The sequence below is a fragment of the Pipra filicauda genome, unplaced genomic scaffold (assembly GCF_003945595.2).
Source record: "Pipra filicauda isolate LSUMZ 115617 unplaced genomic scaffold, ASM394559v2 scaffold1_size10287979_pilon, whole genome shotgun sequence".
In the NCBI taxonomy this organism is placed as follows: domain Eukaryota; kingdom Metazoa; phylum Chordata; class Aves; order Passeriformes; family Pipridae; genus Pipra; species Pipra filicauda.
The window spans coordinates 6,397,193-6,414,283 of record NW_024104310.1 but is presented as its reverse complement, the minus strand read 5'-3'; the positions used below and the strand labels follow the sequence as shown (position 1 = coordinate 6,414,283).

Here is a 17,091-nt window from a genome sequence, read left to right as displayed (position 1 = left end):
TCAAGTGAATTTAACTCTAGAAAATGGGAAAAGCCACGAAATTCAAGATAGCTCAGAAGTGTTTACATTTGTACTCTTCCTTGGCAGCTCATAGTTTATATTGGCTCACTATGGTGACAACTGGAAAGGACTGAATCACCAGAAACAGGGATGAATTGGAAACGCTTGGACCTGGCTTGCAATACCAGTAACCACCACTGCTGGGGATCTACCGACTGTCAGATATTCTAAAGGAGCCCAAATACTGCAGACTTCCAGCAGTCTGTTGGCAAATAACAGTCTCCAGGATGTCTGGACGAAAGCGGTAGGATCTTTTTTTTTCAATCGTTTTTCTGAAGCAGTGTAGAAAATATTCATCTGCTGGAGCTGTGTCAGTGATATAAACCAAAGACTTCTAAAAAAAGAGAAAAACATATATATCTTGATATATAGATATAGATATAGATAGAGAGAGAGAGATAGAGATATAGACATATAGATATATATCTCCAGACTCTCTCTTATCACAGTAAAATCAGTCCAGGATGGGAATGTCAATTCTGCTGATGCAGACTTTGCAAAAAATATGGCAAATGTTGTCTTTTCCAGTAGAAACATCACATGTTTCAAACCACATACCCTACAGGACACCCTGCAGTGGCAACAAAGTTGCAGACCAGTGTTTGAAAAGCGTGGCACTAGGCAAAAATTCCTGCTATTAAGGTATCCAAGTTATCAAACTTGAAAACTATCCTGGCCACTCAAGAAATATAAAAGCTGAAAGGAAACACTCCATCTGAACAACTCATCAATGCAAGAATGCTGTGGCAGGACCACATCACAATGTGTATTACCACAGGAAGATACATTTCTACCATATTATGCATTGTTTTACCCAAATCTAGAAGTCAGCTTTTAAAATCATCTCTCCTTGGCCATCTCACACTGTAACATTACCTTAATCCTAAAAAGCTACTGCACGTAGCTGCCTACAAGATACATAGAAGGGAAAGACAGGAAGAACGTGCACTAAGAACCAGGACAAAAGCTTGCTGATATCAGAAGGGCTCCTACAGAGTCTGGTGGGTTTGGATCAGACCCTAAAGCAGTTCCCAACTTCAATAGGGGCTGAAAAACTGAATAATCCAATCTTGACTTCAAACCACTCGGAGTTGTTTTTAAACAAAAAGTATTTCAGAAGACAGCACTAAGTGTTTTTGTCACCAGTCACTTTCCTCCTCGTTCAGCTGTTCTCCATCAGAAAATATCTACAGTTGTAGTTAAGTGTTTTCCTGCAAATCTTACAGCTTTTAGAGCACTGAAGATGAACAAACCTGGCAGGAAGAGGAGGAAGGCCGTGGCAAACAGCAATTTTGTGCTGAGAAAGCAGTAGGTGATTGGACAACAGAGAAAAGGAAGGTTAGTGGAGAACAAAAATCAAAAGCTTCTTTCAAGTTTATATGGATGTACAGTGGTATTGGATCTGTAAATACACACTTGTTCTCCTACTGCACAAAGTAACTTCAGGATGACAAAGCCCAGGCTGGGTGAATCCACCCACTGCCCTTGGAGAAGTGGTTTCAACAACAAAACAGCGCAACATCTCTTCAGGAAACACAGACAGTACAAGTGACACAGAGAAGAAGTTACTTCACATTATGCTGCTGCAGGAGAGGCACTAAAACTCTCCACTAGACACAGAAAAATACCTCTGGCCCTTTTTTTGAAAGGGAGAAGCAGCTCCTGATACAACAGGAGTCATGATACAACACCGGCTGCAATCGACACTTCCCTCCCAAGTCAGATTTGCGCCTTGCCCCTTCTTAGAGCCACTTAATCTCCCAAAGTCAGAGTTTCCTAAGGGAAAGTGGGGAATGACACTGCCTGCACCATAGCTCGATGTTTATGTAGAGCGCTATTTTAGTACAATGAATTAAGAGCAGTCAGGAACACAGCGAACCGGTGACAAGCTGGCATGGATTTGTGGAAAGTTACACAAATTCAGTTACACAAGTTTTGCCTGGCCTTAACTATCCCCATTTTATAAATAGATAAAGCGAGAGGGGTTGGGCAATTTGCCCAGGATCAATTAGCAAGTCCTGAACAACTTTGTGAAATCTCAATCTACTTCAACCGCTTGGCAGCGCGGCCATCCCGGGCCATGGCAGGCACTCCGGGCACCTCTCGGATTCCGCGTTAATAATTCCCTGGTTTCAAATCCTGCAGATACCCTGCAACCAAAAAATCCCACCCATGGAGGGATGTGCGCTCTCAGCCCTCAGCAGGCTCTTCTATCATCACATTCAATCACAGAGGGATGGGCAACAGCATTATTTAATACCCCAGTGAACAAAATCAAGGAAAAAAAAGATTTATTCTGTATTCCGACTCAGTAGGATGCTGATATCGTGCCATGGTTGGAGTGTGGCTCACACTGAGCAAGTCTTGTGCACCCTGGGAGAGTTTCCCCTCAACCTCTCCCATCCCTTTCCCCATCTATCAAGATGCTCACTTCATTTCACAATAATTTATAGGGCCTGCAAAGTTAAGTAAACTGACAAATGCTAAGTCTTGCTTACTGTGAGAAGTCATCTCCTGGTTTATGCAGCAATATTGGTGCTGATGCAGTTTATGTTGACAAGAGTGCTTTTACCCGTACAGCTTTTAGACTCCAGGGAGCCAATAAATGCCAGGACAAAGAGGTTTTATGCCCTGATTAAAAGAAATAACTGCCACGGAGAGGCTGGAACACAAAAGAACATGGCTATCTCAATTTACATTGCAACCACAGCCCAGAACAACGGTATCTGGGAAAGAGTCCTGCTCTCTCCAGAAGACAGATTAATTCAATGTGCAGGAAAACACTTCAAACTGAGAAAGCGACGCTGAATTGTAACAGGCTCCGAAAAACTCGTGCCAAGCCACCAGCCCAAGCCAGTGCCCTTGGAAAAAAAAAATAAAGTGTTAAGATAGAAGCAAACTGCCTCAGTTTAGTTCTCGCTGGTCAGCTCGGTCTGTTAAAGACAATTTTCTCCTTGGTTCAGTGGATGCACATTTTGAAAGCAAAAGGAGCTACAGAGTTAAAAATAGAGCCATGAGTAAAAATACCAAGTCCCAAGACTTGGGGAGGAGTTTCAACCTGGGAATTTGTGCAGGCCATTAGAGGAATTTTTAGAAATCCCACTCCCAGCAAATGCCCCCAAGTTCACAGATTTCTCCTCCACCCCTTCACCTGCTCCCACAGCAGCTTTCACACCGGATGCACAACCACCAATTCAGAGTTACAAACAGAACCTGAGAAATGTCTGACACACTTTCATCAAGTTGCTTTTTCTGTTCAGCCTTAACAGAATTGCATGGCCCAAATTAACAAAGGAGGCTTTAATTTTCACTAGTTAGAACTGTAGAATCCTGCAGCAAAATTACTGCCATGAATTCTACACAGTGAAATTTTCCCGTAATTAAATTCACTGATACATTGTGGAGGTACAGTCCAGCAGTGAGGTTTCCTCCATTACAGGGATGAGCATTTTCTTCCAAACCTTGAAAGCACTTTGCTTCTTTTCCTCAAAGGATTTCCAGTTTGAGATATACACTCCTTATTTACATTTAAGAATTACATTTCTTCTGAGACAAGAAGCAGGAATTGTGTCAAACAGTAGGAAACACACAGGAACACAAGGTTGCAAAGGCCAAACATTGAATAAGACCTTCTTAACAACTGTTCACAGGCAGTGTGGCTTGAGGAATGGCAAGAGGGAAAGGAGTCATTATAAAAGAATGGAAGTCATTCTTCCCTGCTACATTATTTAAATTTTTCATGTACACCAAACCAGCTCCTAGCAGGGAGGTGCCCCATTCACTCTGACCCTCAGGCTTCATTCCACAGCTGATCCATCTTTTGGTGGATCCATCTTCTGGTGTAACTTTCCAGCGAAACTTAAACGTGTTCGTTTCATGGGAACGCAGTGATGTCATCTAGCTCAGAACTGAAACACTCAATCAACAGAATTATTCAGAATATGCATTAATATTATTGTCAAAGGCAAGTGCTTTGATCTCGTTGAAACAAATCTCATTTTATTGGGATTGGTTTGCTTCCAGCATTTTTTCCTCCCCAAAGAATTCGCTAGAAATTTTGCTATTTCATCCTGGGTCAGGAGGAAAGGAAGCTTAAGTGTCAGAAATTCCCACAGAAACGAAATCTCGTGTTATGACCAGGTCAGGCTCTTCTCTATTATTCATTAATTTATTTTCGTTTCTTTCAAGTCATCAGCTGCCTCCACAGAAATGAAAGTGCTTCCTGCCACCGGGTGAACTCGTTGACCTTGGTTGAGTTTAGTGGCCCTGCTGTGGCTGATGAAAAGTCACAGAGTCTCACTGGACCTTCTGCATGTTCAAAGGAAGAGTTTGTAAAGAGGGAACTTTGCACATCTCACAGTGCTGCTTTCACAGGATAAGCTGAGGTGGATTTCATCATTTAAAAGTTGCACATACAAACCACAAGTAGTTCAGTCTAGGGGATCATGTACAAATTACAGACAAAATAAATCCTCTGGAATTCATACAGTTAAGATCAGTCAACCTTAAAGTTACTTATCAACTAAAAATTATTCAGCAGAAAAAAGCACAAACAGGTACCTATTACCAGTGAGACTTAATATAAAAAAAGCCAAGCCCTGGCACCCTTGTGGAAGAGAAACACAAGTAGCTTTCTCTAGGCTGGCAGAAACACTCAGAATAACAGCTATTTGCAGCCTCTCCCAAAAGAGAATCTAAAGTTCCATGCAAGTACAAATCCAAATAGTTACATCTTGGCCCCATTATGGAAAAAAATCTAGGATTTTATCGTAAAAAGTTTCCTCCTTTGAGCGTTTTAGAAGCCACTCCCTACCTTCCATCAGCTGCCACACAGATTAATTATTTACACCTCATTAGAAATATAACAGCAGGCATTAAGGGCACTGGGAGACTTAAAAAGGAAAACAAAGCAACTTCAGGTTTTAAACAGAAATAGGTGTTATGTTCTCTAAAAGGGATTATTGTCCTCTGCAGAGAGGGGAGAGCTACCTATAAAAACCGCATTGCAACGTGTTCTGCTTCCTGGTGGATAATCCACAGCTTTCACTCCAAGATGCAAAGCCAGGGATAGATATTCCAAAGGAATAAAAAATGCAGCAGGCACTTCCTCCTGACACAACAGTCACTGCCCTATCCCTTAACCCCCAGCACACTGGTTTGACCCACTGCTGTGCCTGCACCAGCAGGACAGGGAACTAAAGAGACCTTATCACCCACAGATACGTCTCTTCCCAATTAAATATGGGATTGAAGATGTTAAACATTTACAAGGATGTTTGCCAAGATGGCAGGACCAGGCACGAGCTCTGCCCCCCAGCTAGAAGTGGCACAGGGACTGGAAAAGCACTGCGAGATCCACAGAAAGAATGGAGTCCTGAGAGAAAGGACAGTTGGAGAAGAATCGTACTCAGTAGAGGAAAACAGCACCCTGGGAAGAGGAGGAAAAGCAAATATCACAGGCTCTAAATGTACTCTCCAAAAATCTTGTCTTACTTAATAGCCTGCAATACTAATAATCACAAAATCACGGCCTAGTTCAGGTTGGAAGGGACATTTAAATGTCACCTAATCCAACCCCCTGCAGCGAGCAGGGACACTTTCGACCAGAACTGGCTGCTCAGAGCCCCATCCAACCTGGCCTTGAATGTTTCCAAGGATGGGGTGTAATTCTTGGTTTCTAGAAAGAAAAGTGAAGTCGAAAGAAAATATCAGAGGGGGGCTGGGGGGGAGGCACACCCCTTTTCCACAGACACACTGTCCACCCACACCAAGGACTGTTTCCAACACACCTGTGTTGCTGCAGCTCATGACAGCCCTGACTATAACACACAACTCCAGTGAGATCTGTATCAGCTAAAGAAACTGCCTTTACAGTTTTCCCTACCCTATTCCTAAGCTTGCATGACTGCTCCCAAGACTTCCAGCTCACTCCAGGTTGGGCTGGGTCAGGGTGGCCAGTTAAATACCTCCTCTGCCACCCAGTTCAACTGGAGCAGACCAGGGAACATCCACATGAGCAGTCTGATCAGCAGCTCTTTCCATAAGACAAAGTTGTAAGGGACCTTTACTATCAGATATACCCATTTCCTTCTGATAAATCAATCCACCCTTTGCCACAGTCCTTTGGAAAACCACCTAACACACTGACGATAAATCAGTGAGGTCTGTGCACTCCACTTCCAAGCCTATAAATCTGCTGAGTTAAAAATCTGACTAGCTTATGCCAAGAATTTTATCTGATCTATTGATTCTGAGCACTTGACAGTCAAATGATTTATTTCTGTTTATTGTCATTGTTCCAAATAAGAGTATTTTAAGATAACAAGATGTAGTAAATTCTGGTTCAGTTTCTTGTTTTGGTTTGTGGTTTGTCTATTGTTGGCGGTTTTGGTGTTGTTGGTTTTGTTTGTTTGTTTTAAGAACTGTGGGGCTTTTTGAGGTTAACAATTTTTTGTAAATTTCTCCTTGATCATTAAATAATTTCTCTGGATATGCAGTTATGCCTAAAGTTTACTCAAAGTTACCAGGAAAGTTACCTGCAATTTGCACTGAGCCATCTTCTCCAAGAAGAATATTTCCTGCTTTCACATCCCTGCAGAAAGATAAAGCAACAATAAGTGGAAGCCATTAAATATTTCCTTCAACCAACAAAAATACACAAAACAGTTATTATTTCTTATATTTTGTTTCTTGCGTTAGCACCTCCTGCCTCTAATCATGCAGAAATAGTAGGGGCTTAACATCAATTGTAACTTCGTAGACAGACACTAAGTAGTATTTGTATGATTTATAGCTAGTAGCATTTCAGGTACTATGCACAGAAAAAAAAATAAAATTACAACTTAGCAGAAGGCACCCTTAAAAATGCAAGGAAAGTGGTTTGTCCCAGGTTTTTAAACTTAGCTAGAAATGTGAAAACAGAACCTAGCACTGGTCTGATCCTCATGCATCCCTTCAGCAGGAGCAATTTCAAGATACAATGAGTTGATCTCCTGCTGAATGCACCGTGTTCTCCCCCCAGCCCCATGTCTTGCTCCTCTCCTGCCCTGGAGGAGTTCACATGCTGCCTTAGGAAATCAGTTTAGCCCCACACACTGGTGAAAGTATAGACAAAAGAAAAACCTTTGCTCGTGGTTTAACGAACAGAACCTCAATACCAACGGTCAGGTGAGCAGAGCTGGTACAAGAGAGATGGTCAGAATGGGAAAGTGGGGTCACTCAACTGTCCTGTGAAGCCTCAGCTTTAGTGAAAAAGTCTCCTTGAAATTTTTACCAAAGTCAATGAACACACAACAACATCCAGCATGTGCTATGAAAGTTTTGTACTGCCCTCTTCCTAGACAAAAAAAGCTCTAAGCTTTTAGGTTTACAGCAGCACTTCTCCGTCTTTGAGGGAATGCTACATTCACTCCAAACACTTTGAAGTTTTCTAGTTCGTTTTCATGGGCTGCTCCCCCCACCAAGCCAAAAGAAGCACCTTTATAGTTGACATTTGGGTTCCCCAGCACTGCTGCTAAACCTGCGCTGCCCAGGAACCCACACAGACCCGGAGCGAAAAGAGGAAAACAACACCAAAATAAGCAAATTTTCCCTCCACTGCCTTTGACAAATATTCCAAATCATTTCACATAGAGAAAAAAGTCAAAAGCTATTTTTTCCCTCCTCCCTTGTGCATCATGAGAACAGAACTGGCTTGATGGTCTGGCCAAAGAGGCCTGGTCAGGCCCTGGAAATCAGCTCCTTCCTGGCTTTGCTCTTCTCAAGAGGAGGCTGGGCCACTGCCAGTTCCAGGCCAGGATAATTTTAAACACATCCTCTCCAGCACTAGCATTTATCACACTCTTCCCAATACCCAGTCTAGGATATTGGCATGGCAAAGCTTTCCCCCAGCATACAGTGGAACAAAACAGACCGTAAGACAGTCCCACTGAAGATGAACACCAAACTGCAGCTGACAGCACCTTGACCCTTCAAACAAGTATTCCAAGTCCTGCCAAATGTACACCTCCTGCTAGCAGCTGGATAGATCTATATGGAAACTCTGAAGTTATATGATATGACAGAATTGAGGAGTTGACTTTCCCTCCAAGGAGCATTATTTTGTTCTCTTCCTGCAATTAACGGCTGCAGCAATTGGAGACCAGACAGCATCAGCACCACACTGGATGGAGACTCTCAAAGAGACGAAGGCCCTGAGGGGATTAAATACCCAATTAAGCATGTAGCTATGCTCCCCCCCTTAGCATCCTCTGGCAAAATCCAATACAACTGGAGCTGTAGAGCTAATTGCTGTGAGAGATCCAAACCTGACTGACCCCTGCACTCCCACAAAGTGTTCATAGTCCATAACAGGGAGGAATGGAAAAGCTCCCTGCCAATAGTTAGGCAGATGATGCCTCTGGGATCCAACAGCGTGAGCATGTGGAGACACTGGAGTGAAGTGCCCAAATCTGCTGCTTCCTAGGTAAGGAACTGGCTCACACGGTGTGAAATGTGCTTGGCACAGGCACAGCCATCTCCAGGAATCCCCCTGTGTACCAGCACTAATTCAGAGGGAACACAGGGTGCTCAGGAAACTCTCCAATCCTACTGGAAATGTTTATCCACAGCTGATTCTCCTGCAACAGCCAGGATGCACAAGGCCCTTTCAGAGCTGCCTGCCAGTTCCAGGTTATAGGGAAAGGAATAGGATGCGCTGAGGTTGCTCACTGAAGTTGTAATTTCTCTTACTGGAGCAAGAGTAATTTCCTCTTCCATCTGTACTCCAGGGTAGCCCAGGATGCTGGAGCATTTCCCCAGTAAGCTGGGCCATGTGGTATTTTAGGGCCTTCACAAACCTCCCCTCTGGCACAACAGCATGTGTGGCTCACTCAGCCCCTGGAGCAGACCATACTCAGCTGTGAAGGAAGTGCCAGGGAAGTTTTTAAGCAAAACTAAGGATGTGGCAAAAAAAAAAAAAAATCAATCGAGCTTCACTTGGTATAGCAACAGTGGCCAGAAAACAGGACACATTCAATACCACCAAACCATCCCACCACAACAGAGCAAGCTGGACAGGCTTAGAATGCAAAAAGTAGTGAAACAAGCAATCAGATTGAATCCCATAGGAAAAAAGAGCCAAAGTACTCCAGTCCCTTAACCTCCCCCACCAATGCAGAGGCTTGTTTTCTTTTTAACTTCAGCTTGGATTAATTAAAATTTATATATTTTCTTGTTGAAAACAAAAGTTGGTAAATACGATGCTTAAAGTTGGTTCAAGAAATTAAAACAAGTCATTGCCACAATTCCAAATGCAAGAGGCCGAAACTGCCACTGCCAAATACCCAAGTCAAGCTGCAGAATTAAATCACCACTTCATGTGGCATTTCCTCACAGTGACCAGCCCTCTGCAAAGGCCATTACTCACCCCAGCCTGGTGCACTCCACCCTGGAGCAGCAAAACTGATGGGGCACCTAGATGTTTGGGGACACCAACTCCATTTTGGAGTTACTGTACCATAGAGGCAACTTCCAGCTTTCCCATTCCTCACCCCAGCCTATACATAACACCATAACACTGGGAGAGCACAAACCCCTTTCCTTAGCATATACTGGTGCACCGGCAGTGTCTTCAAAGTAGGTTCTCCTCTAAAATCATCTTTAAAATTAATTAATTGCATTTAAAGCAACGGGGCAGAGAAGAGAGGGTAAGTGCTTTCCTGTTTATTCTCCTCAGGAGATGCTTATAAACTCACACACTGAATGGCGAGAAGTTTGTTACTCCAGGATATAGCTATTGCCAAGTATAACAATTTGAAGGTACTTCCTATTAATGTGGTTATGACCATATCCTGGGCTGATACACTGGGAATAAATGGTGTGCCTCTGGCACAATTACTACACTGGAAACAGGAAGCAGCTTTAGGCTTTAGCATAAACAGTAATTATACCAAGTTTTAAATGAAGTTACAGAAGGATGGAGTAAACTTTCTTGTTGGTAGCTTAACAAATGCTACAGTAGTTCCGGACATTCTCGCTCTGTAGCTGTCACCTTCCCTTCTTCTAAAGCCTTCAGAAGCCCTTCCACAAAATAACAATTATGTTTTTATTTACCTTGTACTTCACAACCTGAGTGGGAAGAGGGGTTTGGACTTGCTCCAGTGCAAAGCTGGATTCTCCACATCAGCCTTGAGAGGTTTCGCAGCAGGGCAGAAATCCCTCCTCATCTGCATCCCAAACTGGTTTAGCTTCCCACTAATGTACCAGTTACATCACATTAAGGCCTTCAGGGTGGGGCTGGGCCATAGGCATCATGTGCTGTACAACCAAATCTGACCCCGACAACAAAATTATAACCACGCTTCCAGCTACAGGAGGCTTGGGAGCACAGGAAGACAATGAGATGACAGTCCCCAGTTTTGAGTGCTGTGTTCCCACATCCTCCACAAATTATTTTTTAGCAGGGCGGGGGGGGGGAACTACAGGAACTGTATCCTGATGGCTTGTTCCCACTATAAAAAGCCTACATAAGTACTTGAAATTCTGCTTAATGATCAGATCTGCCCTCACCCATAGCCCTCAATCCTTGGCACCAACACACAGTGCTTGCTAAGGATGCTTTGTTAAGGCCACTGCAGCCACAATACAAGGGACCTGAGCAAAGAGTGGCATTCCAGGAGCTCTGCAGGCCAGCACTGGGAAGAAAATTATCCCAGGAAAGAGAAAAGAGAGATAAGCCCTGTTTACTCTGCCTATGCTTCCAGCCTGCTGGCATGTGCCTTTAGGATGCAAAGCTGGATGTCAGCACAGCCGTGAGTCATCTGCCCATTAGATGCAATTTACATCAACTGCAACAATAAAATTTCATGGACTGAGCTCCACAGTGCATAATTTGGCATGAGGAAGGAGTGGTTGGTCCTGCCAAGTTTCATTTAAAAAAAGAGAAGGTGCAAGATGCAACAATTACTATTTTCTGTTAATAGTAATGAAGAACTCAAAATATTTATGCTGAATGCAACCAATTGCTGGAGTTGATGTTCTGAGTCTTGCAGAAAATGCTCCCTGGACAGTATCTCTACATACAGTTAAATATGAAGCAATCTGTGACATTATACATCAAATAAGCACTATACTCTCTCTACCATGAAACATTCCTCTCCCTTCAATGATACGCTGTTACCTGTGTCACCTCTTCCCTTTGCCTTATAAGCCAAGATATAAAAAGCTGGTGACATGCAAGTGCTTTACCATTTAGAGCTGCCAAATGTAAACTAGGCTTGGAGCGTGCAGGCAGATCAGTATTTTTACACCCTCAAATGTCAGTAAGTTCAGTACAACACAGGAGAAGGCATTCAAGACAATGCTGGAAGTGCTGTACACATTAACATGCCCCTGCTCCTGCTCAGGAAAGCTGTGGGCACTAATATTTTCCTGTGACAGAGTTGAGCTTTAAGTCCCAAACTCTTGGGTGAGGTGCAATTGCTGTCTGTTACTGTGCTGTACTTAACTGCAGAGCCGGCCTCAGGAACATCTCCCAAAGCTTGAAGGTTTTCCAACGGCAGAGAGCTGGCAGAGCAGCTTCCATACTCCTCTCCAGCCTCCCTGCTGAGCCAGGCATAAGCAGAGGGAGGAGAGGGCCAAGTCCACAGCTTGCTTCATCCCTGCTCATCCACAGCCCTCTCAGCAGGCCCTCGTGGCCACTGGCAGCCGGGCCCCGCGGCAGCAGCCAGGCTGCCATAAATTACAGCAGGGGACCAGCCCAGGGACACGCTTTATTGCTCAGGATCAGGGAAGCACAGCGACTGCCGCTTCCCTCCTCTCCGAGCTGCTCTGTCAGCTGCTGGGCTGTGCTCAAAGACCAGGGCCTCGGTGCAGGAACTCAATGCCAGCAGCACAAGGCAACTCATGATTTACCCGAGGGCTCAAATGAGACAGGCATTTTTAAAGGTACAACTTCACGGGGGCTACAAAGGTAGGAACACTTAAAAGCTTTTTAGCTGTCATTTTAATGGCTGGAGAAAGTTAGATGAATAATCCAATTTAACCAGGAATTAAAAAGGTTCTTTTTGTGCTTTTAAGCAGTGTGAAGCAAGGCTTTGGCAGGTAGAAGTGACTGTTTGCAAAGCCACAGTCTGTCACAGTCATGTGTAGACAAAGCCCAATGGAAAGGACTGTCAGCATCCATCAAAATGAGCTGTAAGAGTGCATCAAGTACTTGTTTTCTCTGTGCCCTACCCTTAAGATCCAGGCAGATCACTCTGAGTGTAATGAAGAGACCTCTTGGGAGAGATAACTCCATCCTGTCTCTTGGCATAGGCAAACAGAAACCCCAGTGAGGGCTATATGAGAAATTAATCTCCCATTGCACTTTATTGTAGCTAAATCATAAAACACCTTTCAAGAGGCTGCATGATACACTTTCTCGGTACAATCCCTCTTGATTTTTTGCCCTCCAATGCTGCTTTAAGTAGAGGGTTTGGGGCCCAAGAAACCACAAAGTGAATTGGATTTCTTTTAGGTTAAGTCACTGTGTCAGCTCAGACAAGGGACGACTCACTAAGGAAAGCTGCAGGAGATCTGCCTGAAATTCACTGTCATCCTCCTTGACTGAACAGCTCCAGGAGCTGGGAAGATGCTGAGGCAGTACAGAATGAGTTGCAGACTTTGGGCTAACCCAGTGTGAGTCTCTGTTATGAAGTGTCACATCCCTCTCTGTGTCCCTGTCTGTCACTGTTATCGCAGCGTCTGCAACTTCCCTTTATCTCGGCAAATTACGCCCAACTTAACTTTTCACTCCTGTGCCAACTCTGCCTTTGATGTTTTCGCACTCTCTTTATTTCCTTCTCTTCCCACCTGGTTACAGCCTAAGGAGGGTTAAAGGGTGGTGCAGTTCAAGGACAGATCCTGTCTGCCTTGGACTCCACCACCCATCCATCACCAAGCCAGCCCAGCATCAGTGCTCAAGTAACTTCACCTGCACATCACTGGTGGGGAAGTTGCTCCAGGTGATCCAAAACCTTAAAAAACAGTTTTCAGACAGATCAGCTCCTTAAGCCAGAAAATAAAGTGCTACAAACACTGGATTTAGCCCTACCTCCCAACATGGAGACGATCTAATCCCACCAACCTTCACAGCCCCACTTCTTCCTCCAGCAAAAGACTCTGTTGTTTCACACACTCACCCCAATGCATGTCACTGCTGTAACAGCAGCTCATGACAAGGAGGATTTGCCAATCAACCAGGGCTTCTGACACCCTTCAGCAGTCAATGCAAGAGAGAAGCTATATCTCTAACTTCACACACCGCTTTTAAAGTTTCCCCGAGTCTGTCAGAACTTCAGGGTTTTTTCTCTTGTATAAGGAAAGGACCCTGCCCAGCAGGCTTTAAAATCAACTTTTCATACCGCTGAACAGCAGCTAAAAATGTACCAGTATTTCTTCCACAAATTCATCTCTTTGGCCCTTCCATTTCCTGATCCTACTTCCTAAGGACTGCAGTGGGGACAAGGCACAAAGACCCTTTAACAGCTGCAGCATGAAAAGCAACACACACATCGCAAGCCGTGGAGTCACAAGGTCTGTTCCTACCCCTGGAGGCCCAGATATTTTTGGGACACCCTGGCTTAGTCAGTGGTAACAGAGGAAAACAGTCAAGTTATAACGTGGTCTTGTTTCAATATTTCATGTCAAATGATTTAACGTGCAAAGAGGCAGGTTTGCTCCGTGTGGCAGTACCAGTGATGCACGTCACCATGCTGCAGTATCTCCTGCGTGTTATAACATGTTCCTAGTGTCCTCAGAAATAGGAATTTCCCAGAAATTACCACATGTAGATCACCCCAGTTTGAGTACAAGATGCATCAGGTAGCAGAAGAAATGGGAATATCAAGTGATTCGCACATCCCCCTGCCACAATGGAAAGAGGAAAGGTCATTCCAGTAAAGACAGAACCAATCTGGATCAAATAAGGCCCAAAAAATGTATATAGGGTGGCTTAAAAAGGTCTTAATTTCCAAAAGGCAAAAAGCACCCCTCTTCTGGAGAAGCAGTATGTATATCTATACACACACAAGGTCCAAGGCATTCCCCTATGCAGCCAAGAGCCGTCCCTATCTACAAAGCCACCCACAGCTCCTGCTCAGCCATGTCTGCAACGTGACACAGGAGGAGAAATTCGAGACACCCAGAGCCCTGTCAGCTCAACTTCCTCCTCCAAAATCTAGGAAACAAGTTTTAAGCATGACCAGCATAGGAAGAAGAAAGATCTCCATATTTCATCCAGTAATTCCTATAAAATGGAGAAAGCAGTTATAAAATTGGGTATGCATACAATGGAAACAGTGCTCTCTCAAGTCCCAGTCTCACTTGGTGATGCTTTCCAGGCTACCACTAAGTGATAGATTTCTCTGTGGCAGTTCCCTATTTGTTGTCCTAAATGTGTGTGGGTTTTGTCTCACTTTTTTTTTTTTTTAAGTATTAACTTTACTTTTTAATATCAAAGTTTTATTAGAACTCTACTAGGCAGGATATAATTTGATTTAGTAAACATACAAAAATAACTTCTGATGTAACCTTACAAAATTTTCAAGAGCTTAATATGTTACCACACAAATTTAGCAAGTGACCCTTTTTTCTCATGCTTTAGCAGAAGACATGAAGTAGTCTGAATAAATGCTTAAGGCATCTCCAAAAATGTAGCTTTTAGGATCTGTAAAGGCCAGAAAATCTGCTGCATCACAATAGGGGACAATACCCAAAGCCCCCTTTTTGAAGGGAGTTATTTACTTCATATATCACAGTGGAAAAGATGAACATGATTATTTAAACAGTCACTCTGCTGCTGGGTAGATGCTGCAAGAGCCTATACCAGGCAATATTGTCCCAGTAACCTACACCAGATAAATGCAGTGACATGAGACAGATGTCACAAACACTGCTGTACACAGGTGTGAATGGCACTTGGTTTCTGCAGAGTAGAAAGCTAAAAGAATCTGTTACATTTTCACCTGATACATTTAATGCTGCAGACAACAGATGACTATTCTTCCTGGAAACACATCAAATTCAAATGTTCCTGACAATTCAAGAACTGCTGGAAACTACATTAGTTGAGTGTGCAACTCATTCATGGATCACTGATCAAAACCTGTCACTGCTTTTGGAGATCACCCCAACCTCTATCTCCTGCTTTTCATGGTTTCACATCTCCATGCAGCAGAGGGAAAAACCTAGAAACTTCCCCTCCTTCTAATGTGATGCATAGGAGTTCTACCAAAAGTAGGTTTTCCCCTGGACTACACCGAAGTTACTTTGGGTAAGTGCAGGAAATTGAGTGACAAAGTTCAGAGGCAGCACCTGGGTCTGAGGAGAAAACATGGGGGCAAACACCTGATTGCAACAGCCACACCTCCAGACATCACCCTGCAAACACACAGAGTCCCCTGGAGCTGCTGCAGGGCCCCCAGCACCCCTGTGATCTGAGCAGCAACAATATTTACCAGCAGAGGTTTAAATCCCAGGTTTTTAGGCTTCAGAGCAGAGACTGTTCTTTATCCACTTTGAGGAAAACTGTCTCCACAGGAGTTATTGTTTCTGGCTGTCTGCAGATTTGGGATTTACATCTGGTTCGTATTTTCTCTCCGCAATCACAGTGGGGTATTTTTTGGTTTTGTTTTTTCTTTTTTTTGAACAATGAATTTCTGGATGATGCAGTGGAAGAAACAACCACCAGGAGAACATGTTGGTATGCCAAACCACCACAATACACCCCCATCTGACTGTACAGAGAGTAGGATTTGGTGATCCTTGTGCCCTTCACACTGCACACAGCAAGGTGTTTGTTGGGGGAACAAATCACCCAGTACAACCCAGAGCTGCATCTTGTCCTCCTTCCCACTGAAACAGCCAAGAGTAACATTTCTATGCCTACTGAACTATTTACAAATTAAAGCTCTAAAATTTATATTAACTACCACCTCTAGGAGTTATTTCTACCCCTACCATACTATAAAAGAAGAGACCAAAGTACACGCCTCTGAATAAGAAAATTCCACTTCCCACAGCTGAGCAATAGCCAACTTTCAAATTACCAGTGTCCTGACTTAAAATCAAACTGGCAATTAGAGGTGGAAAGGCTCCACCCGTTATCCATTCCTCCCCTACCAAACGTCACTTCCAAAACGCACTCCCCAAAGTAAGATTACAGCACTGTGGAGAGAAGGGCTTGAAGTTCTCCCACATTATTGCTACAGAAACAAAAAAGTACAGTATTTCAGTCATCAAAATAATCAGAGGCATACTGGAAGCCAGTTTAACCACAAGACCTGCCAGCACAGCTATCAATGCATTAATCAGCTACCTGAAAATTAAGCTTGAATCCTGGACAGCCAAGCTGTGCCGAAATATATCCATCAGCTTCTTCATCTTAAATACAAAACCCGCTACTGGAGCAGCACTCTTGCAAAAGCCCACACACAAGTCTTGGTGATGTGCTCACTTCCTTTTTTCAGAAGTTATTTACTCTTAATATAGGTAAAGAGGCAAAAAATTAAACTTTGATCCTCTGTCAAAACCATCCTAAGGTCCAAAAAATAAGTGAATATAGTTGGCATAGAAGCACAGCAAGAATACTCTTTCCAGGGTCTCCTTTAAAGCACCATTCAAACAGCTGCCCCACACCCTGCTGCCCACAGTCTTGATTTTCAAGACACCAAAAAACCCCAAAACATTCAGTACGGCAGCATAGGCTGATCTAACTCAGCAGATCAAATGTGCTTCTGCACCTCTCATCCTGTAAGAAGCAGAGCAGTGAACAAAGTAATAGCTGGACTGCTGCCATGCCAATATTTCGAGTGCATGCAATCCTAAACCACTTTCCAGGCTTTTTTGTATTTACAAAAAAAGCAAGCAAGTATCACATTTATTGTGCTGCAATAGGAGAATCTGGTTATATTTGAGCAGCGTATCATTTCACCTGGACTAACTAAAATATTCAGTTACACAACAGCTAATCATGAACAGAAGATAAGCTCTGAGATAAAAATAGGGAGAAAG

The 17,091-nt window shown here is 43.6% G+C and overlaps 1 protein-coding gene across 2 annotated transcripts in view; it reads right to left on the bottom strand.

Moving 5' to 3' along the window:
• The window catches only part of OXSR1 (oxidative stress responsive kinase 1), a 91,347-nt gene that overhangs the window by 29,286 nt on the left and 44,970 nt on the right, over positions 1-17,091 (bottom strand). For both annotated transcript variants that reach the window (XM_027733428.2, XM_027733429.2), the window contains exon 5: positions 6,597-6,652. In XM_027733428.2, coding sequence (XP_027589229.1) covers positions 6,597-6,652 — 56 coding nt within the window. The remainder of the gene's footprint in view (positions 1-6,596; positions 6,653-17,091) is intronic.